The sequence below is a fragment of the Tenrec ecaudatus genome, chromosome 10 (assembly GCF_050624435.1).
Source record: "Tenrec ecaudatus isolate mTenEca1 chromosome 10, mTenEca1.hap1, whole genome shotgun sequence".
Lineage (NCBI taxonomy): Eukaryota > Metazoa > Chordata > Mammalia > Afrosoricida > Tenrecidae > Tenrec > Tenrec ecaudatus.
Genome location: NC_134539.1, coordinates 75,548,712 through 75,572,109, shown reverse-complemented (window position 1 = coordinate 75,572,109; position 23,398 = coordinate 75,548,712). Strand labels below are relative to the sequence as shown.

Sequence of the window (23,398 nt, the reverse complement as noted above, 5' to 3'; positions counted from 1 at the left end):
TTCTCCTATGGAGTGACTGATAGGCTCCAACTGCTTAACCATTTCACCATTGGGGTTCTTTACTGTGGTCTGGGTCAGAGCCACACCAAGAAGCTACTCTATACCCACTCTGACTAGAATGACAAAGAGCAGCTAACAACTGTTGGGGAGGAAGCACTACTGCCCTTAGGCACTGCTGGTGGGAATGTGCAGTGGTTAGCATCCTAGGAAAGCAGCCAGCAGCCCCTTGTGAGATTAAACAGCATTGCTATAGGGCTGAGTGATTCCAGTCCTGGGTACCCACCCGAGACATGTGCACAAATGTTCAGAGGACTCCTATTCACAGCATTTAGAGAGCAGACACAACCCAATTGTCCGTCCACTAATGAATGACTTTGTAGTTGGCAGTAAAAGGAAAGGAAGTGTGGAACTACATCATGATGACCTTAAAACGACGCTGCTCCCCGGGAGAAGAACATATATGATCAGAGCACACGGGAGAAGATGAAGGACAGGAGGAGAGAGTGGAGCACAGCCTGGCCCACCAGGCCATGATGATGATGTTCCTGAGTAGAGCAGCCAGTCCACAGAGAGAACAACATGGCTGGCCCTACTATGAGACATGATGCCCCTCAGTGACTAAGGGCCATACAGGGGACAGCACCAGAGACACAGTGTGGGAATTGCATGACCTGATCCCACCACACCAAGGCAAATCACTGGGGGAGTGCAGCGGAACAGCAAGGGAATGGAGTGGCAAGGTCCCCAGGGAATGCTGAAAGTGGACTTTGGGGCCAGGGCGTGGTGCCCCAACAGACTGGACTGGAAAACACTCCTAAGGGCCAGCAAACAATCCCTGAACTAACTACAAGCTTTTCTCTTGTGAACTGTTTTGTTCTGTTCGTTGTCAGTGGTTTGCTTTTGTTGTTTTGTTGCCTGGTGTATACTGTTGCTTTGTTTTCCTCTGTCTTGTTTTCGTGCATGTTAGTGTCTCCACAGGTCTGTCTGAATAGGAGAGGCTGGATGAACTATCTGGAGGAAAAACAACGGGACCGACAGTTCCGGGGGGACTTGGGGTGGGGGGTAGGGGGGTAAGGAAGTGGTGTTAACAAATCCAGGGACAAGGGAAAAACATGGGACCCCAAATGGTAGAGAAGGGGGAGTGGCAGGCCTGGTGGGAAATGATCAAGGGTAAGGTTGCTTAGAGAAGAGGTATACTCTAGCCCAGGTGGCGACGAAGCATGGTAGTAGGGCAGGAGGAAAGTCAAGGGAGATGGAGGAAAGAGCTAGGAGTCAAAGGGCATTCATGGAAGTCTAGACAAAGACATGTACATGCAACTATATATAGGAGGATGGGGAAATAGATCTATGTGTCTATATTTATAGGATTAGTATTAAGGTGGCGGAAGGACCTTGGGCCTCTCCTCAAACACTCCCTCAATGCATGAATACCTTCTTTTATTTAATTGGAACTCTATGATGCTCACTCTCCCGACAACGGCTGGAGCCAAAGTGGGTGAACAAGTAAATGTGGTGAAGAAAGCTGATGGTGCCCGGCTATCAAAAGAGATAGTGACTGGGGTCTTAAAGGCTTGAAGATAAACAAGCGGCCATCTAGCTCAGAAGCAACAAAGTCCACATGGAAGAAGCACACCGGCCAGTGCAATCATGAGGTGCCAAGGGACCAGGTATAAGGCATCATGCAAAAAAAAAATATAAGTGTGTGTATGTATGTGTATATATGTATATATACCATATTAAATGAAGGGGGAAGTGCAGAGTGGAGACCCAAGGCCCAAGTGTCGGCCAATGGAGATCCCCTCATAGAGGGGTTTAGGAGAGGAGATGGGTTAATTAGGGTGTGAGGTAGTACCGATGAAGAACACAGCTTTCCCCCAGATCCTGGATGCTTCCTCCCCCCAACTACCATGATCCGAATTCTACCTTGCAGGGCTGGATAGGACAGAGGCTGTACACTGGTACATATGAGGGCTGGAGGTACAGGGAATCCAGGGTGGATGATACCTTCAGGACCAAGGGTGTGAGGGACGATGCTGGGAGAGTGGAGGGTGAGTGGGTTGGAAAGAGGGAACTGATTACAAGGATCCACATGTGACCTCTTCCCTGGGAGAGGGACAGCAGAGAAGGGGAGAAGGGAGACTCCGGATAGGGCAAGATATGACAAAATAACGATGTATAAATTACCAAGGGCACATGAGGGAGGGGGGAAAGGGGAGGGAGGAAAAAAAAGAGGACCTGATGCAAGGGGTTTAAGTGGAGAGCAAATGCCTTGAGAATGATTGGGGCAGGGAATGTATGGATGTGCTTTATACAATTGATGTATGTATATGTATGGATTGTGATAAGAGTTGTATGAGCTCCTAATAAAATGTAAAAAAGAAAAGAGGAGAATAAAATGATTAGGGCAAAGACTACAGATGTGCTTTATACAATTGATGTATATATATGTATGAACTGTGATAAGAATTGTATGAGCCCCAATAAATTGTTTAAAAAAATGAAAAAAACAAACAAACAAACAAAAAATGACGCTGCTATGTCAATGCCTGCAACAAAAGGCCACATATTGTGATTCCACTCACATGAATTGTCTAAAACAGACATCCACCAAGACAGAAAGCAGATGAATGGGTGCCTAGGAATAGGGAGGAGTGGGAGCTAAAGGGTATGGTATTTATTTATAGGGTGAGTAAAGGTTCTAAAGCTGAGTTGGTGATGGCTGCACAGTTTAAGGAGCATACCAGCAACCACTGAAGGATGCACCTTAAATGTGTGAACTGTATGGCATGTCAACTTTAACTCCCTGAAACATCCTGTCATATCCCAAAGCGAGAGCACTACCTTTGAAACTGTAACACTGACTGCTCCTGCCAGGAAAACATTCCCTTTAAAATACACAGCCCAATTGTGGGTGGTGATGACCAGGAACAGGACTGCTGGCATAAAGTAACTCCCCAAATGTATCAGCATAAGAAGACTTTTTCCCATTCAAACAAACAAATAAACAACCAAACAAAACCTGTGTGTGGAGTTGGGAGGAAGGGTCTTTAGTCCTGAGACTGGAGATTTGCAAGGAAGATTTGACAAACCAGGAGGCTTTGTGAAGACAGCAAAGCAGAGCCAAGGAGGCCGGTACAGAGTTGTTACGTCTGGGCTAAGCAGAAAAACTGAAATGAAACTGGGCGAGTTGGGAAGAATTGGGGTACTGGTTTCAAAAGGGTAAACAGGGACTCTTTGACTTTGTTGGGCCAGGTCCCAGGCTGGGTGCGGGCCAGACCAGGTAAGAGAAGTCTGTATTTTGACCACAGTTTTATAGGATTCCCTGACAAAGAGCCCCGCTTCTTGTGAAGGATTGGTCCAGGGGAGCTGCTTTAGAAGCCAGCACTCTGACAGGGAATAGTGGTTGTTAGTTGGCCCCACAGACACCTACTTTGTGTCAGGTATACTACCTATATTATTGTACTTAATCTTTCCTCCAATCTTCAGGGCAAATAGTTTTAAGGCCATTTGAGATTCAAAGAGGTAACTTGCCCAAGGATACAAAGCTAACAAGTGGTATTTATTGAGGTGGGTGGGGTGGGGGGAAGTGGTGGAGTTAAGTGATAAATCCTACAATTCACTCAGAGGGGGAAAAAAATCTTGTTTAAAATATTTTTGCAACTCCCTTACCACCCCCACCAAAAGATTCCATTTAATAAGTAAGTCACTTGAAAGACGGTGAGTCAGTTTAAAAGAAAATGCCAACATCTCTCTCTCACACACACACATACACACACACAGAATAGGATGATGCTATGCTCATAAATGTATTTTCTTTCCACAGGCCTGGTTCCTCTCAGCCAGGAAGGCTCTCTCACACTATCAGGACATGAGCTTATAAGGTGTCCTACGGCAGAGAAGGGGGTTAAGGGAGACGCCGGATTGGGCAAGATATGACAAAATAACAATCTATAAATTATCAAGGGCTCATGAGGGAGGGGGGAACGGGGAGGAAGGGGGAAAAAAAGAGGACCTGATGCAAAGGGCTTAAGTGGAGAGCAAATGCTTTGAGAATGATTAGGGCAAAGAATGTATGGATGTGCTTTATACAATTGATGTATGTATATGTAGGGATTGTGATAAGAGTTGTTTGAGCCCCTAATAAAATGTAAAAAAAAAAAAAAGAAAAAGAAAATGATGATGGAAATGTATTTGCAGATGTGCAGATATGCTTGAAACAATTGATGTATGAAATGTTATGAGCTGTAAGAGCCCCCAATAAAATGATTAAAAAAAAAAAAAAGGTGTGTGTCCTAAGTGAGAGAGGCTGGAAGTCAACTGGGTTGGGGGTGGACACAATGGTGCACCTTTCTCCCTGTGGGAGGCAGCAAAGGGTAAGATATCTGTCCTGGGACTGGGTGTGACCCCCTCCCCACCACACCTTGCCACTCATTGCTTGACTGCCTTAGTTTCCATCTCTGTAAATGGGGATCAGTGGGCTACTCGAAGGATTAAATAAAACAGCAGGAAAGTCCTGGACGAATGTTAATGACAAAGGACCACATCAGTGTCTCTCCCTCAGTCTCACTACTGTAAGGTGCTAACAACGGAATTCTGTCCATCTGAACTTCAAGCTTTGGCAGAACTGTCTCTTCTTGAGGGAAGGCTTCCCTGACCACCCTGCAAAAGGAAAGTGCCAGATGTCCTAGTAACAATGGTTGAATTGTACATTTTTGTTTGTGGTCTTTTCCCCCCTCTAGACGAAGCTCCAGAAGCTCAGGGGCGTGCTATTCCTGTTGAGCACCATAGTCCCAATTCTCTCAAACTGCTTGGCACACACGTGACTCTTAATAATGCTCCTTGAGTAATTGAAGCAAAACTGACCTACAGAGCTCCACATCCAGAAAATACTCACCTCGTGGACACGGTATTTACTTTCAGACCCGGACAGGTTCATAATCAGTAGGTTTCTCTCTTGACATTTTTCCCTTTACCCTGGCCACTTTGGCAATCGAAGCAATTAGTAATTTAGACATGCCTTTCAATGGCTGCAACGGTGCTTTATTCTGATGATTCCATAAAGGAAATCTGCTTAGGGATGTCACATAGTTTAATGGATGAAAACTCAACCTCTTTTGTTTTGGGTGGTCCAATGTGTTGTAAAAATCTCATCATAATCGATTTGGTGGAGCAAAACCTTCACAATTGTTACCTGAAGAATAACATGGTCCAATAATAGCCCTCCCAGAAGTTGGGGCAGGAACAGCGCGGGTAGATGAGCTAGAGCCCCATGGACTCTGCAGATGAAATGGACTCTGGGCACGTCTGCTGGCCTCTGGAAGACCTGCACTCTCCAGTCTGTTCAGTGACATCAGGGCTCATTATAGTGGCCACCCTGGGCCACCTCTGTGGGTCTTACCAGTCCAAAAAGATAATGGCAGCTACCAGAGGGCTGTAAATATGTACAAATATTGTGGAAAGCAGATATGGCGCTACCTCAGACAACTGGGAAAAGAAATCCCATATGATCCAGGAATCTTTCTGCTGGGTGCATACCCTAAAGCAGGGAGCAGACATATGCACACCTATCTTCCTCATGGTATTATAGCAACAAGATGGAAATAACCTGAAGGCCTATTGGTAGAAGAACTGACACACCATATACTGGTGTGTCCACACAATATACTACTGTGTATCACTGAAAAACAATAACGAAACCATGACGTACCTGGAGAACAATACGCTGAGTGAAATTAGTCCATCACAAAAGGACAAATATTACATAAGACCACTGTTAAATACTGCACGAAACCATGGAAAAAACCAAAACAAAATCAAGCCAAGACCGAAGCTTTCATCCCAAAGGGAACAGACTTTGGTGGTTCCCAAGGGAGGGGAAGGGGGACTGGAGGGACAACAGAGTTGACCTGTATTACCCTGGGTGCAGTGGAAGACAACAATCCATAAGAGGGAGAAATCAAAGGATGAAGGGTAGGATAAACTATTGGGGAGTGTATGTGTGTTTGATATGTGGTATAAACTGTTGAATACAAAACTGATATTAAAAATGTAAACTCTCCATCTAATTTATTATTTCAAAACTGGTAAAAAGAAACGGCTGATGTCATTTAGAGAGGCATCCCTCTAACTGAACTCAGTAACAACCCTAGCAGACTCATCCAGGCTCTACTTAAAAGATGTTGAGTAGGGGTGGGGATGGAGAGTGGGCACCTAGACTCCTCAAGCCAACCCCTTTCTGGAACTATTTACACTGTTGTCCTTGTCTCTAGCTGACTCTCCTGAGCTGCCAAGTGGTGGCTGCAGTCATGAGTCCAACTCACAGAGACCAAAGCTACCAGGAACTGCAAATCTAAGGACACAGCATCCAGAAATTTGAGAACATGGATAAGCAGTCAAGGATTCTTTCCTTTTTTTTTTTTTTAACTTGAGGTAAGCACATTGGCTATAATTTTGGATTAAAGGAAGGGGCATATAGTTCTGTCAAGCAAAGAGATCTTGACAAAGCACGAGGTGAGTACCACATAACTGATAATGAAGAAACTAAGGTCTGAGTGCCAAGAACCGTTCCAAGATCTGTATGTGTACGAGCTAATCGAACCTACGACCTGACGACGTAGACAGTTTTTCACAGAGGAATTAACTATGGTACAGAGCAGTTTAGTATATTGCTCAAGGCCACAGACAATACACATGGTATTCAAACCCCAAAGGTCCCCCAAAGCCTCTTTCCTTTTCATTATCTATTGTCCCACAACATCAGGGTCTCCAGTCACCCACTGCTCATAGACCTAGGCTTAAACCACAGGTCTTCACCCATTTCATGCCCAACCTTCTGCCTCGGTCCTAATCATTCAGAGGTACTTCTTGTCCCTTGGACCTCCACTTCCCCTCTTTAACTAGGATTCATTATTTTCCATTATGCTGTTTCTGACTGCCCCGGGTAGTAGACACACTGACCACAAATCAAGCAAATACAGGTGGTTTCATTTCTTACTTATTGCAATACTGCTTTTTTCTCAAAACCAACAAGCATTCCTGAAATTCTTAGAATAAGAAAAGGTAGCTGCTGACATGCTGGGTGTGTTGCTAAACATCAGTGTGAAACCATTTCCATGAAATTCAGTCTAGCTGGCAAGCACAGTCAGTGCTGTGATGTAAAGACTCGGGGAAAGTGCATTAAGATGCTCAATAAAGGCGGATAGCTTCTGGCGTTTTTTCCAACAATAGGGACACAGACTCCAAAGGCTTGTATTGCTATAAGAGCCATCAGACCAGTCCTGAGAGAATTAAGCAGCTTCACATCGAGCAGTATACCATTCCAAAGAACGCGGGGAGATACTCGTTCTAATATAAGTCCAGGATCAGATTGTTCAGGCAGGCAGCAAAGACCCTGGGCTAAGTCCCTGACTAAGACCACTAGGAACCCGTGCACAGTACCTTCACTCCATCCAGCACAGCTTTGATGACGCCCTTCACAGTTGTCACCATCTCCTTATCTTCTGAGTTCACACCTTCTAGCATCACTTGGTCAGACCACCGGATGAGGTTGGCAAGACTTTGGTACACCCGGCTATAGCAGGAGGAGAGGGCTGAGCTATAGGGGGGAAAAGACATTTTTTAAAATGAGTGTTTTAAAAAAAACCCCAAACAACAGCTAAAGCATGACCATTATTATCAGATATCCTGTCATCACAGAATCATTTTCTTAGTTATTACCGAGAGTTTCTTAAAACTCGCTCTTAAAAATCCATTATCTCTTTTAGTAGACAATCATTTTCTCCTGTGAACCTATCATCCCGAATCTATCCCAGAACATTCTGTGGAGGTTTACAAGTTGGCTTCTGTTAGACTTCATATACATAAGTTCCATGCCAGGGATGTTATGCTCTCTCAAACTTCACACATCGCCACAAGTTCTAACAACCGCTCTGAGGGAGTAACTCATCTCTCCTCCTGACACTGGACAAGGTCAAAGTGTTGTACATGTCTTATTTTGAATTTGATTAAACTTCATTTAGAGATGTCACAAGAGGCCAAAAGGATTGTGAAATTTTAGCAGGCAGGTTCCTTTAAAGGAGTAACCATGGGTTTCCCCAGATCGGTAGTTCACTAGAATTCTTCCTAGTGTGGGCTCATCTCCTTCCTCCTGTACTGCAGGACCGGGCAACATCGAGCTCTTGGATTGCAAGGCCTGCAAAAGTAGCAATACCAGTAACATCACAAGCCACACCCCAAAGAGAAGCATCCCAGCCATCACATTAAGGGTGAGCTAATGAAATGTTTTGACCAAATACAGCAGGCTAGTTTTTAAGACGATAGTTTTGTATGGCCTGCGAATGATGCTATAGGTATCCAAATGGCCCTTGGCGGAAAAAAAAATTCCCCATCCTTGCTTTGCACTATAACCATGGCCTGGATGTCAAAGGAGCACACTGATGAAGATTACCTCAAGAATAACAAATGTTAGTTAAGTTGTGTTGTGGTAGGGGGTGGGTGAATAGGTACCGTGAGAGGCTGGGATTAGGCACTGGTACATAAACAAAGGAACAAGACTAACCCTTCATGACTGAGTTATTTTCTACTTTGGATTTTTGTTGTTGTTGTTGTTATTGATACCACCATGTGTTTTTAGTAATAGAAGGCATGCTGAACCCAAGGGGAACTTTTGTTTTTGAGGTAATATGGATTTTGATAAATTATATGGGACATACATGTCCCAGTGGGCTCTGGTGGTAGAAGTAGTGAGGTGAGGTTTTTTTGTTTTGTTTTCAGATTCATGCAGGAGTACATACTATAACTGGGACAGAAGCGCCCCCAAAAACCCGAGAGCTGAACATGGGGTGATGATGTCTCATGAATCACAAAAAGATTAAGGCACTGGGTGTACTGCAAGGATAATAAATAGTGGCTAAAGTGAAGAATTCTTACATCTTTATATATATATATATATTTCATCTTTATATATTTTTAAGTAACTAAAATAGTTTCTCTTAGAGTTCTAGAAAGGATGACTTCTCTATTTCAAACATTCATCACAACCGAGGAAGAAAAAAACCCAATTATCTGTATGCTGACCCCTCCTCCACTCCACCCCCAAAGTATCTCAAAAAGAAAAAATCAAACAGAATGAGCCAGGTCTCTAAGAACTTTCAAAAGTACAGTTTTGAGGCCAGGTAGAATAGCTGTGACTAGAGATAAGAACTGAATAAAAGCCTGGGGAGGAAGAGGGGGCTATCTACTCCTGCAAGATGTACTGCCTCAGAAGCCCCAGGGCGTCTGACTGGGTCCTATCGGGTAGCTATGGGGCGGAACTGACTCGACAGCACTGGGTTTGGCCTAACCAAACAGCACTCCAGCAAGGAGCTCTACAGAACCAGGGAAGGAAGAAAACAATTTTCCAGAGATCCAAAATTTCCAATTAGCCAGTCATTTTACTCTGTGTAAGTTCCAACAGGAGACAAAGAGAGGTAGGAAGCGTAAGAGCATACTTCAAGTCCCATTAGGAGGAACATGAGAAATGTACAAAAGGTGCCTCAAGAAAACCAGGGGGGAGGAGGGGAAAAAGAGGAGCTGATACCAAGGGATCAAGTAGAAAGAAAATGTTTTGAAAATGATGACAACATATGTATAAATATGCTTGATACAGTTGCTATATGGATTATTATAAAAGCCCCCAATAAAATGATTTTAAAAGACCAACAATAAATGTAAACCCAACACACACACAGTGCCTCCAGGGATAATCCCAGTAACAGTATCTGGTATTAGACCTCTCTTTTCTCCTATGAAAGGGGAATGAAGACAAGAATGCTGAAGGTGGGTGGCTGATGCTGATGCTGGGCAGCAGGTCTTCCAGACTGGTAAAGCCCTACCTGCATGTGCCTGCACCTCCCTCTGTAAGCAAAGACTGCTGCCTTTCAGTAACATGGTCAGCACAGGGGGTGCCACCAAAGCAACCCACTGTAAAAGATGGGCAATAATTTGATGGAAAGGCGGGGAGAGGCTTGGAAATTTTCTTTTACACAATACTTAATTTCTACCTGAATGGTAAAAGGACTCCTGGTGGCACCATGGTTAAAGCACTTAGCTGCCAAGCAGAAGGTCAGTGTTTGGACCCAGCAATATCCCCGAAGGAGAAAGATGAGGCCGTCTGCTTGGAGACTCTATAGGGCAATTCTAGTCTGTCCTACAGTGGCTCACTAGGAGTCAGCACTGACTTAATGGGAGCTGGTTTATTTTGGTGAGGGGTGGCAATGTTTCCAGGAAAGCACCTAAGGACTCTGGCAATTATGCCTACCCTCTATATGATCAGGAAGTTTGGGGGCATGGTAGGTAATGCCATGGGCTGCTAACCACAGGGTCCGCAGTTGGATTCCCCCTACTGCTGGGGGACAATGAGACCATTTACTCCTGTAAAGAGGCAGTGCAGGGTCATCAGGAGTTGGAGTCGGTTTGATGGCAGTGAGTTTGTTTCTTTTGGCTTATATACAATTAGCTTGGGAGCAGGCTATTTTTCTATATCCAGCAGCTAGCACGCTCCTCTTAAGGAAAGGCTGCTAGTGGACCCACAGCTGGTATATTTCTGGAATATAGCAGAGAAGCCCAAGTTGAAAGTTGCCTTGATCCTGCTCTCCGGGTGTGCCAATGCGCAGAGGGGAAACTTCCACCTAGGGTTTTCTAGGAATAACCAGCTACCTCACTTGCAAAGGCAAGTTCACGCCAGTCTTAGGACACAGGGCCCAACCCACTGGTGAGGCTCTGTGCAGAAAGAGGAAAAACACCTTCCTGGCTGACAAACACCACTCGGAGAGGTATGAGATGCTAGAAAAAAGTCTAAAAGAAATATCTGAGGATGCATTTCCAGTCTTAGGGATCGATAAAAAACAAACAAATAAGCAATAAGCTCTTCATAGGGAGGTAGGGAGTAGCCAAAACCTTATTGGCTTTGGCAGAAGGAAAACTCCTTTATACAGTATTAGCCAAAGGACCGATAAACTCAAAAGCTAAAACAAACCCACACTCACTGCTATTGTGTCAGTTCTGATTCAGAGTGAGTGAGCCTACAACGTAGAGTAGAACTGACCTTGTGGGTTTCCAAGGCTGTGAATCTTCACAGGAGCAGAGAGCCTCCTCTTTCTCCCAAGGAATGGCTGGCAGGGTGAAACTGCTGACCAAGGGTTAGCAACCCAACTTGTAATTTGCTGTCACCTGGGTTCCTTGACTACCATCAGACCAACCCCTCCGCCCCGATGTTCCTTATAGCCACATCTAGATATTTTCTCTCCCTCTTTAGGAAATGGTTGTAGACGTCGAATACTTCTGGTCGATTATAATAAAACCAGGGAGTCTTGATGGTGCAAGGGTTAAATGCTTGGCTGCTAACAGAAAAGCTAGTGGTTTCAACCCATCAGTTGCTCTTCAGTAACGAGATGTGGCAGTCGGTGTCTATGAGGCTATGCAGTCTTAGAAACCCTATGGGGTGGTTCTGTGCTGTCCGACAGAGGCACGAGGAATTGAATAAGGATTTTTTGATGGCTGGTTTTATTTTAAGGAGTGCGAATTTATAACAAAATGCCCTCAAAATTCACTACTCAGTTGAGCCTGACTCACACCGTGACTCATCACAGGCACACAAAGTCATGTTCTCCTGTGGAACGGCTGGAGCTTTTGAACTGCTGACCATGAGGTTAGCAACCCAATACGTAACCACTACATCACCAGGGCTCTTTGGGGACATGAAAACACTGCATACAAATTTGGTTTGTTTGTTTTCTTTGGTCTCTAGGGCAGTTTTATAGGAGTCCTGATGGGGTTCAGCATTGGGTTGCTAACCACACAGTCAGCAGTTTGAACCTACCAGCTGCTTGCTCTATGGGAGAAAGAGTTAGTCTCAGAAACCCATAGGGCCAGTTCTACCCTGTCCTGTAGGGTCAGAACCCTTTCAATAGCAGGGAATTTGAGGTTTGCTTGTACGGCTACAAACTAACTTCTCTAGCAGGAAGCAGCAATTCTAAGAGCAGCACATTGTAACACTGTTAACAAAGGCTTTAAGCTCAGGGGCCTCACCCTGTACTCTTATGCAACAACTCTGTACCTGAGAATGGCCAGGTGACCCCCTCCTCAATCTCTACTCTCCTGGCCTATTTGTGATTCTCTGGCTGCTCAGAAGTCTTTTCCTCTGAGCACACCAGGCCCTGCTGACCTGGCGACTATGTTCTTCTTCTTTCTTTGCCCCCTCCCCACCCTCCAAGTCCAGTCCCAACGCCTCTTCCTCTAGGCTGGCGGTTCTCAACTTATGAGTCGAACAACCTTTTCACAAGGGTCACCTGATTCATAACAGTAGCAAAGTTATAGTTATGAAGTAGCAAGGAAAAGCATTGTGTGGTTGGGCGTCACCAACAACATGAGGAGCTGTATGAAAGGGCCACTGAATTAAGGCTGAAAACCACTGCTCTAGTCAACTACTTTCATCTCTCTTGTAACTCTCCTTTCTTGGACTTCTGGGCTCCACAACAGGAGCATTTTCTCAGAAAGTGTGGTTGGTTTTTGCCCCTAGATTTTAACTCTCCCTGGTGGGCACTGCCATGTGAGAAGCGGTAGAGGAGAACATATGGCAAAGAGCTCTCTGAGCATCCGACCGGACATGCAGCCCTCAGCTGCTAGTATAAGGTTAGGCACAGCCACCAAAAGGAGACCAGCACCGAGCCCTGCTCAGAGCTGAAATTCAACCAGACTATTGGACAGATGTGGCACTGGCTCTCAGGGCTCTCCAAGAGCAGCACACTACATTCACTGCCACTGAAGGCCTCTATGGCTTCTTCAATTGGGCAGACGCACGACATGAGAAAGTGGACCGGTAGTAGGGGAGAGCCACCTGCTATTCTGATCAGACCCCTCCCACCACCCACTAGCTTTAGTGAGCGTTTAGTCCCAGGACCCAGCTCTGCAGAGGCCAGCTGAAACTCCAAGGTGGATGCACCAGAGCAGACAGCTTCTAGGAAATAAAGACACTTTCATAGCTCTGAAGAAGAAAGAGCCGCATTGCCTTGCCAAATTCCGAAAGCAGTTAATAAAAGCATAGGTCTCCTGGGGCTACCTGGACATGAAACCATCTGGAGGAATCGAAACAGAGATGCACTTATCCTGAACAGGTAGCGTAGAAGAAAACCTAAAAGCCAGCAGGAATCTGACAGCTTCCCGAGACACAGCTCTTGCCAGACTTTCTTTCATTTACAATTACATTGACTACTGCTTTTATTTTTTGTACTTAACAGTAGAGACTGGGAGTGCTCCTGTAGCCTCTCAGGGAAAATGCGCTCTAGCAATACAAATACTTCCTAAGAGAAGCTTCTTGGGAACCAGAGCTGACCCCATCTGGTTTCTCTGGCTTCCAATGAATCCAATTGCTGCGTTTGCTGGGGCTCCTGGCCCGACAAAGTGAAGTGTTCCACTAATCCATACTAATGAGACCCTTCTCTACCTTTTTGGGCCTAAACATCTAAGCAGAAGAGGTTCCATACCAGGTTAGATGTCGAGAAGCTTTCATGCCACAATAAACTGTACAGTTAGATTTTACTGGATGGAAGATGCTTGGAGAAGCATGTATACCTCAATGTGATTACTGCTGATAAGGTAATACAAGGGAATGACCAGAGACCTATGCTGTGGCTGCCTCCCCAGGAAGGCTGACATCTCAAGAATAACCCTGACTTGATCCTGGGATAGCACTAAATGATAGTGCCGGGGAGAAACTCCTTTTTCTTCTGACACTCATCCCTGTTTCTGGAAGTGTTTGAGTGTGAAGTGACCCCAAGAGCAAGATGCCTCTAGGCCACCCCTTACTCTGACCCAGCCAAGGCTTGTAGAGTAACTCACCTGTGCTGAATTCGTGGCTCGATCTGAACCAGGGGTAGGATGGCTTCCAGCACCTTGCTGGCAGACCCTGGCAGCATCTCTAGTACCTTCTTATCAATGGCCATTTTGTCCACAATGGTCTTAAAGTAGCGCAAGGCACTGACCACTTCCTTCTCTTTCTCTTCCAGCCAGCTCAGGTTCTGCAAGGCAAGGTTAAGCAGAAGGAGGGAGGAGAGCGATTAAAGGGAGTGATGTTGAATAATTAAATTACATTAAAATTCCCTGTAACTCAAGAGTGACGCAAATGTAAAAAAAAAAAAAAAGGCTTATTACTGCAGAAATGAAGCCAAACTGTCTTGAAAGGCTTGTAATTAAGATACAGAGACTAGCCTTTAAAGAAGAAAAAGAGCAGTTTACAGATACTCCTGAATTCCCTTGCTGGACTCCAGGTTGATTTGCTGACAGTATTGAAAGTCATTTCTGCTCTTCTATTTCCTCATGAACCACACCCAGGTTTCACCACTAATCTCATTGAGGCTGGTGAGGACTAACTTGCTGATGGCTGAAGACACTTGCAAAACAAATAATAAGAGTCCCGTGGTGCGCATATATCTTGACTTGATATAAATCAAATCAAGAAATGCCAGGCCTTTCTACCTTTCAAAGACCAGACAGGCTGGGTAAGAATGATCAGGGGCAATAGATTTCAAAAACCATCCCCCAAGGGCTCCTCACTAGACTCCACGCTGTCCTATTCAAAGATGCATGCCCATCCCAATGAAATGCTATGCCACTCCCAAATGACCCAGCACCCCCCAGGGGTAGCGGGGATGGGATGCTCTTGGGTAAAAAAGGGCAAAGAACCCGGAGTAGATGGCGCTGACTCATCACTAGCCTACAGTGATTGCTAACAGCACGCAGGGTCTTTATGCTCCTGAGGGGAGACTGTCCTGGAAGAAAATAAAGCACACTGTTCCACCCTTCACATGGCTGCCTCCAAATCTCTTCTCTCGACTGTGGATCCCTTGAACTGGCATTCAGTGGGTACACTCTTCTGTTCCTCTTTCCAACCTCCTTCTACCGGCCCGAATGTCAGTGACTCAAGTCTCATCCGGCTGGCAGGGAAAGGAAAATCAAGACATCTACACCAATGCCTCCACAAAATATCATAGACATTTAAATAACAAAGAAGCAACGGCCCTCCCAGAGGAAGATAAACGGAGTGAAAGTGCATCTAGGATGCCCCAGTAAGGGGGCAAATGGAGGAGCATCCCAATACTGAACATAATCAAAGAAGTAAGGGAAGCCACAGACTGAACGAAAAAGGAAAACAGTGCAAGAACAAAATGAAGGTCTAAAGAAGATACTTCAGGTGAAAGGGGCAGTAACTAGAATAAGGAACGACAGGATCTACCTACTGCTGCATTCATGCAGAAAAAGAATCTGTGATTGGAGGCTATGATAGCTAAAACTGGAGGTGGGTGCTGAAGAACACACGAATAAAGGCCGGAGTAGCTAAACACAGTTTAATGGAATTACGAGAAAAGAGACGCATCATGAGAATTCATGAAGGAGGTGAGACAAAGGGACAGGAAGAATATTTAACGAAATAAGGAAAGAAAATGTTCCTAATCGAACAGAGGGCTTGACTACAAATCCAAACGGTCAAAAAGTCCCAAGCAGGATAAGCCCAAAGAAGTGTCCCTTGGTTGTGCTGTGGGATAAGCATTGCGAATACATAGTCTGCTGGAGACTTCAATACATGACTTATTGGACAGAATATCTTAGAAGACGACAAACAAGAAAAGAGAGCGCCAGGATGACACTATACATCAAAGAGACCAACAGACTTATGTAGAACGCGCCACCCCAAAATAGCACAATAGGCATTTATCAGTGCACATCACATGAGTCACTCTGCAGAAGAAACCTTATTTTAGATCTTAAACCAATTGTGACAAATTTAAAAACACTGAAAGCAAACAAAGAATTTTCTCTGACCAAATAATTCCCTGAAGTCTTTCTTACAACCTAAAGCAATTTAGGTTAACTAGTTAAAAAAAAAAAAAAGCCTGCCATGAAAAGCGAATGGAGTTTTTCTATGTTTTTTGAAGTCTCTTTGTATGTATATGGGATCACATTGACAAAAGCATCTCAAAAGATGAGTCAGAAACCTTACGGGCAGTGACCTCATGTTACTGAGGAAAGAACAACACAAGGAGATTGAGGATGACTGCAGGCTCCTACAGGGAACCTGCAGAAACAGTTGAGCTGGTGTACGTTTTGCAATGTACAGTCTCAATAACAACAAAAGAAGTCAAACTTAAAGGGGAAAAAAGTCTATAAAATGGATAAGCCCCCAACTGAAGAACTAGTTAAAAGAATTAACTACATAGTGCCCAGTGAAGATGAGGAGGGGCATGCACAAGGAAAACTGTCAGCTGGGGTTTTTTTGAAGTCCACAGAATGCAAGTGAATGCAACAGAGGGCAATGGGATGATTTCTAGAAAAGGCAAAAATCTTTTAAAAATGAAAGGGTCATAATGAAAAGCAATTATGATCTTAAAAAGTAGCTAAAATAGAGAGGAATATAATTTTAAATGGAAATATTTCAATAGTGGAGACCTTTTATAAAAATATCAAAAGTATAGAAGCAGGATCAAGAAGTCAAATAGTTCCTTGTAGTTACACGATCTTGTGTCAACTTGAGGATATTAAGAGTGACGGTGTGGAGTGTAGCCTGTCAATCAGGTCAGCCTGATGATGCCTTCTTGTGGGAACTTCTCTCTCTGCCTCCTTATTCCTGGTGACAAGACACAAGGAGCCATGCTGATGGCAGCCACAGCCCTGGAGATGCATCCACCACTGTTGGATCCACAAGAGTTTTCACCCACCAGCCTGCGATCTTCCTGCACGCAGACTCATCATTGTATCTGCTGCGTGAGTCTGAAGAGGAATTTATAAACTAATACCAGACATATGGGCTAATTTTGGACTTCTAGACTTGATCTGGGATATTTTCCCAACATACAATTGCTCTTTGACACAAAGCGAGTGTCTCTGGATTTGTCCCTCTAGTCAACTTGGTCTAACACACTACTGTAATCAGGTAAGCTTCACAGGCCCTATTCACCATCTCTCCAACAGGAACACTTTCCAAAGTGTTTCATGGAGTCCACTAAGATACATTCTACAAGGTGGCAAAAGCACACCCGCCCCCACCTGCCATCCTCATCACTTTATCTTTTTGACTCTTCTCTGTCCCCTTTTTCTCTTTTTACTGTCTGACATATTTGCCTTTTTACTGTCCGTTTTCCAAAGGTCAAGATGTGTTTCTCTATCTCATGAACATGTGCCCTCTACTTCGACATCAATAGGGGAACCTGGGTCTGAAGGAATCACAGTGCTGGCAGATACCAAATCAGGCTATGTAAATCACCATGCACAGTGTGGCGAGAGGACGACCATCACAGAAACTTGGTGAGCAAAGAGATAATGTTTTAACAGGTTTGCTGGGGAGACAGAGAAAACTCGAGGATGGGAAGCATTCAAAAGAAGCAAGCCATTTCAGAGTAGAGAGAATTCTCCTGACATCTGAAGAGATCAACCCAGACATTTGAGAGAGGCAGGCTACTCTAAGCTCCAAATCAAGGAGCCTACACTTGACCAGAGTCAGGTTTCATCCATTAACTCTGCTGCCAATTCCACTCTGCAGAATTAATGACTGTTGTGCATCCCTTAGCTGTGTGAGCATTAGCTGGCACACTGGCTTCTTACAAAAACGTGGCCGGTGGTCAGAAGCTTTTAGAATGAGACACCTATATGGAGCACAAGCTCAAACTGGAAACCCATCACCTCGGCTTGAATAGAGCTGGCTTGTTCCGTGATCTCACAGAGGCAGATGCCGCCATCTCCATCTATCTCCTCCCTCCCTGCTGGGGGGGACTGGGTGTCATCATTGGTCAAATGGGCCTGGAAACTAAAGGAGGTGACTGGGGAAGAGGGACAGTCAAGTTCTGGATATGGAAACCAGTGGGCTTCAGAGTCCTCAGGGAGTGGAGCCTGGTATCAAGAGGTTGATATGGACATCGAGTGAGAGAGTACGGGGAATTATTTTATAAAATCAGACACTAGCTAATAGTATTGGCTAATCATAAAGCAAAAGAGACCTAAAGAGACCTGTACACAACAGTTAAGCGCTCAGCTGCTAGTCAAAAGGCCAGTGCTCAGAGCCCATGCTCAGAGGTCTACAGAAGAACAGACCTGGTCGTCTGCTCCTGTCAAGTTACAGCTCAGGCAGTTCTGTTCTGTCCCATACGGTTGCTATGAGTTGGCACTGACGCAATGGCACACACTAACCTAATAAAGTAAAGAAGAAATGGAAACGAATCAAAGATCTAAAAGGGACAAGGAGAGAAAGACACCAGCGAAGGGCTATCCTTTATTGAGTGCCTAAGACGCCACTTGGCTAAGTTTTTCGCTCACATCATTTCATTGGAGAGTTACAATCCCGCACTCAATAGCTAGAGGACTACAGGAAGGGCAGTGTTTGCTTCGTTGCACGTAGAGTTGCTAGGAGTCAGGATGGACTGGATGGCATTTCATAATAATTATCCCCACTAAAGGTGGGGTTGGGGCTGTTTAAGCACCTTGCCCAAGGTCACAGAGCTGTGTGGGATAGAACTGGGATTTGAAACTTGGTTTAATCGATACTAGGAACTCTGGTGGTACAGTGAATCATTTATTACACTGCTAATTACGAGATCAGCAGTTCAACCAGCAGCTGCTCTCTGCAAGGAGGACGAGACTTTCTATTCCTGTAAAGAATTAGTCTCAGAAACCCACAGGGGAAGTTCTACTGTCCTATAGGGTTGTTAAGAGTTGGAACAACTTGATGGCAGTGAGTTTTAAGTTTGAATTTTGGTTGATGCTTGAAGTGGTAGGGGAGATGGGGAAGGAAGAAGTGGAGCAGGAAGTTTTATCAGACACATAGAGGAAGTAAAGAAACGGACTAGAAACCACTGAGTCTAAGGTTCATTTTACAAGCAATAATGGCCAGTAGCAGAGAGGAACAGAAAAAGGCGGCTTTCCTGCCTCTTGATGTAAGCATGGACAGGCTCTGGATGAGAAAGAGGAAGTGAGAGAGAACCTGGACCTGGTCTCTAGACACTTAGTTGTCTCTTCCTCAGCCAAGCAGCATTCTCCCACTGTGGTGGAGTCCATTCTGACTCACAGAGCTTACACAGGACAGAGCAGAACTACCCTTGTGGGTGTCCGAGGCTGCAGACCTCTAAGAGAGCAGACAGCCTCATCTTTCTCCCAATGAGCATGGTTGGTGGTTCACACCCACCAGCCTCTTTAAGCAAAAAAGATGTAATGGCTACAAATATGTAGAAACAGTCTAGAAAGACAGATATTTTTTGTTTTTTAAATTAAGAAAATCTGAGCAAGAGACAACTTCTCAGTATCATAGGGATACTGAGAGCTTTCCCATAAGATTAAGGTGAGGTGTAAGTACGACAGCATTTGTTAAACTACCCAGGACAAGGCCTGGACAAGAAGTAGGCAGAATCTGAAGCTGTACCTCTATCTCCAGATCTCTTCAATTTCCCATGTATTTAAACATAGCTAGCCATGTACAGAAACAGAAGTAAAATGAGTAGGTATAGGTGAATATGCTATACACAGTAAGACAGCCACACACGTCAGTAAATAAGAAATCAAGACAGCAAATGACAATGGTAAGACAGTGCACGCAGTAGCCCTGTAGGTTCATACACTTTGGCAGATCCCCAATAGTTTCAGTCTTGTTTTGGGCCTCTGCTCTAAGGAACTCACTTTGTCCCATGCAGGTGAGGCCTACGAGTTCAAGCCTAAAAGGGGTAGTGAGTGATATTCTTAGTTGGGTAAGACCGCACAGTGCATTGGCTATAAAACAGGGGTTTTCCCCCTGAATTTGGCTACAGCACTGCTACTAAATCCCGTAACTTGTATCTTGTTTTGTTTCTGGCCTAATTTTCCCCCTAAAATGGTGGGGTTGTGCTAGACTGTCAAATACCTTTAACATGCAAAAGAGATTTTTATGCATCTTTTGTTTCCCCTAATTCTTTTAAAATCTCCACTGGATGCTCTGACTTCTTTTCCAGGAAGAAAAAATGGCAACTATAAGCTTAAAATTTAACTATGATGTTTGTCAATTTGACTCTATGTTTTTCTGACTTTTGGAAGGGCAGGACCATTTTTAAAACATTCCTAAAAATAAAAAAATTTTTATATGGAAAAAAACAAAACAAACAAACAAATAAAACCAGGGATTTTCAATCTCAGCATCACTGGTGATTTGAATTAGTTAACTCTGGTGTGTGTGTTTGTGCTCCTGCACACTCAGGTGAAAATGTGGGGCATTTGTCCTATGCATTCTAAGGTCTTACCAGCATTTCTGGCCTCTACACGAGATGCCAGTAGTAACTGCTTGACTCTCTAGCTTTAGTGACCACAATGTCTCCAGACATTAGCAAAGTCCCCCGGAATTTATAAGAATTCCCGATAAGTGAGAGGGACTTTAGCAGCAAGTCTTCCCTAAGGACCTCCCTTAAGGTAAGGACAACGAATCCAAGAATTCGGTGGTTTAAAGTTTCCTATCAGAATACAGTAGAGCACAGTCATTAGTGAAATATTTTAATCTGGAGCAACACATAGCAAATAATAAATTAAGTCTGGAATAACTAGATGACAGAGTAGACACTTTTTAAGAGTTTAATATTAAATGCCACTCCCAGAGGTTACTAACAGGGATTGCAAAAAGTAAAAAGAACCCAAAATTTTTAAGCCATGGCATAGACCAAATCTTTCCTTTCTTCAATCTGTAATGGACATCAATATGGAAAGTACCAAGTCTCTCACTCTACGTTCCTTTTGCTAACAGATGGGGGCCGAAAAAAACTATTGCACAACATGTTTGGACCCAAAGCCTTTAGTTCTTAAACTTTTACTAGAGTCTTAAGGTATTTTGCTGGCCAACATTAAAAATAAAAATAAATGCACCCCGAAATTTAAGAACTATGTGGGAGATAACATGTAGTATTTGACAATTGCATTAAATGATCAGTGGTGACAGTAATGTTACTATAAATTATGTTAAGCATAACCAGGAAAAGATGAAGGATCCATTTGTCTACAAGGCTATTTTTATCTTGAATTGCTAAAGTGGTTATTAAAAATGTACAATTTAAGAGCTGGAATTCATAACTAAATGTGTGAGGTATTAAAAAAATAAACTCAGCTTTCAAACAAATCTGTAAACAAAACAAAAACACATAACCCCATTGCCCTCAGGCCAATTTCAACTCAGAGTAACGCCATAGGACAGAATACAGCTGCCCCATATGGTGTGTACCTTAACAACAAGTGCAGGTATGGTGTTGGACATAGCATCACTAGGAGACAGACTTGGCTCGATAGCACCTAACAATAACAACAACAATAGCATAGGAATTGCAAAGCCATAATCTTTATGGAAGCAGATTGCCTCATTTTCCTCAAAGAGCCACTGCTAGGTTCAATTGCTGACTTCTCAGTTGGCAGCTGTGTGCTTGGACTACTGTGATGCCAGGACTACTTTTATTCTGGACCACTGTGATGCCAGGACTACTTTTATTCTGGCTCCCATTAAGGGGCAATATATAGCATCACAAGAGTCCAGACTTTGCTATCAGGTGGCCTGTATATGAATGCGTTGGCCAAATGTTTCAACTCCCTAAAGCTTGATTCCTTTTCTACAAAATAAGGTGCCAGGAGGATTGCCTAAGTATGATAATGTGCTAGAGCACGTACCTGGGACTAAGAAAAGGCTTGACCAAAGCATCACAAAAGGTGTGTCCACTCTGAAAGTACTTGGCTAGGGGTCAGTTTCTGGTGCCTCATGAGCCTCGCTACATCTAGATGTCTAAAAAAAGCATCTTACCCTTTGGATGCTTCCCCTTCTAAACTATTCAGACCATCTCAGCAATTCAAGGGAAGGAAAGCTGGTCTCGAGATATGCGACTCACCCACTTCCTCCTGAAACTCACTGGAACCAAGTAGCACACCCAAACCAACCCCAGAAAGGATCCCTGGGCTTCTGCCAAGGATATCTGAGCTCTTTCTAAAGGCCACGAGGGCTTAAAGTCTTCCTTTCATCCCAAGCATGTTGGTCCCAGAGTCGCCATCTCATCCAACAATCAGCTCATAAAAGAGAATACAATTGATGGTTTCCATCCCCAAAACCATGGGACCAGGATTCTGCAGAAGAAGGCAAGGCAAACCCAATTGTTCTTAATGTTACACTGACCTTCTGCCTTTGAGACCTGGAAGCCACAGCACTGGTGGGCATAAATTCTACTGCCTGCTGCTCCAGATCCAAGGGGTTAGGGTAGCCCTCTGGTAGAAATCTGTCTGTTGCCTCCTGGAAGAGAGGAAACCTGGATTCCTACAGAGCTTGAAATGGCCGTTTTAAGCTGAAGGGAGGGGTTGATGAAAACCAACAGCTGTCTCAACATAGCTGGCTTGACTTGCCCTGCTGAAGTTGCTTGTGCTTGAGAACATCTTTGGCTGAACTTTAAGGGGTTTGCATGTTTAAGAATACAGACCTTTTAAAGCCCAATGATGGGTAATCTGGATACCACAAATGTCTCAGTGTATGTGTGTGTGCACCAGGATGATGTGCAATCTTTGGGGCAGGGAGACAGCCTCCTGGAGTGTGGACATGATGCACTGAGATGGTTTAAATGCCCAGAGGATGACACAACTGGAAGAGGAGAACTGTTCTACCCAACTGAGCTGACTCTGATTAACATGACCAGTACTCACTAGGCTAAAGCTTCACCTAGCCTAAGGACATTGGAGACCCCATCTGGAAGCATGAAATGCTATGTAATAGGTGTGATATCCTGAACACTTGGTCCCCAGGGAAAGAACTTTAAATATGACAAGCCAATATTGCTGGATGTAGACAAAAAGCAGGAGAAACATCTAGAGCCAGCTTACTTTGTTCAGGGGCTTCTCTGAATTCTTCACAGACGCCTCAGCTGGTTTTCCCTTCTTTGACGGCGTTCTCTTGATTTTGGGCGAGTGGAATTTGTCCATGAGCTTCATGGTGAAGGAGGAGAGATGAGAACGCTGGGAATCTGAAAACAAATAGATCACTGACTGTCAGAGGGCGAAGTGGAAGAAGCTGTGGTCTATTGACCTTTTGTGGAAATGAGCAATTTTCCCAAAACATTTTTCCCGCTGGCCATTCAGTTTCAAAGGAAAGGAAATAGGGTTCCACTGAAACATTTGTCTTGTGCATCTCAATTTCTGAACATTCTGTCTAGATTAAAGCTGTTCAGAATTGTGGAAGTCAAAGGCACTCAAAACAAGCAGGGGGAAAAGAACTTAGAAATATTTCCAAGTACCGCCCCGCCCCAGAAGAATTTATTTCAGAGGACGGCACTGAATCTGCAGCACCGAGAGAGGGACATGTCTGATCAGAGCACACGGGAGCAGGTGTGGGTGGAGGAAGAGA

At 44.3% G+C, this 23,398-nt stretch overlaps 1 protein-coding gene across 4 annotated transcripts in view; it reads right to left on the bottom strand.

Moving 5' to 3' along the window:
* RAPGEF1 (Rap guanine nucleotide exchange factor 1) overlaps positions 1 to 23,398 on the bottom strand; it is a 162,168-nt gene that overhangs the window by 56,771 nt on the left and 81,999 nt on the right. For 2 of the 4 annotated variants that reach the window (XM_075560592.1, XM_075560589.1), the window contains exons 2-5: positions 22,879 to 23,018; positions 22,184 to 22,297; positions 13,876 to 14,054; positions 7,438 to 7,594 (exon numbers count right to left, since the gene is read on the bottom strand). In XM_075560592.1, coding sequence (XP_075416707.1) covers positions 7,438 to 7,594; positions 13,876 to 14,054; positions 22,184 to 22,297; positions 22,879 to 23,018 — 590 coding nt within the window. The remainder of the gene's footprint in view (positions 1 to 7,437; positions 7,595 to 13,875; positions 14,055 to 22,183; positions 22,298 to 22,878; positions 23,019 to 23,398) is intronic. The other 2 variants (XM_075560593.1, XM_075560590.1) reach the window with 1 other exon arrangement.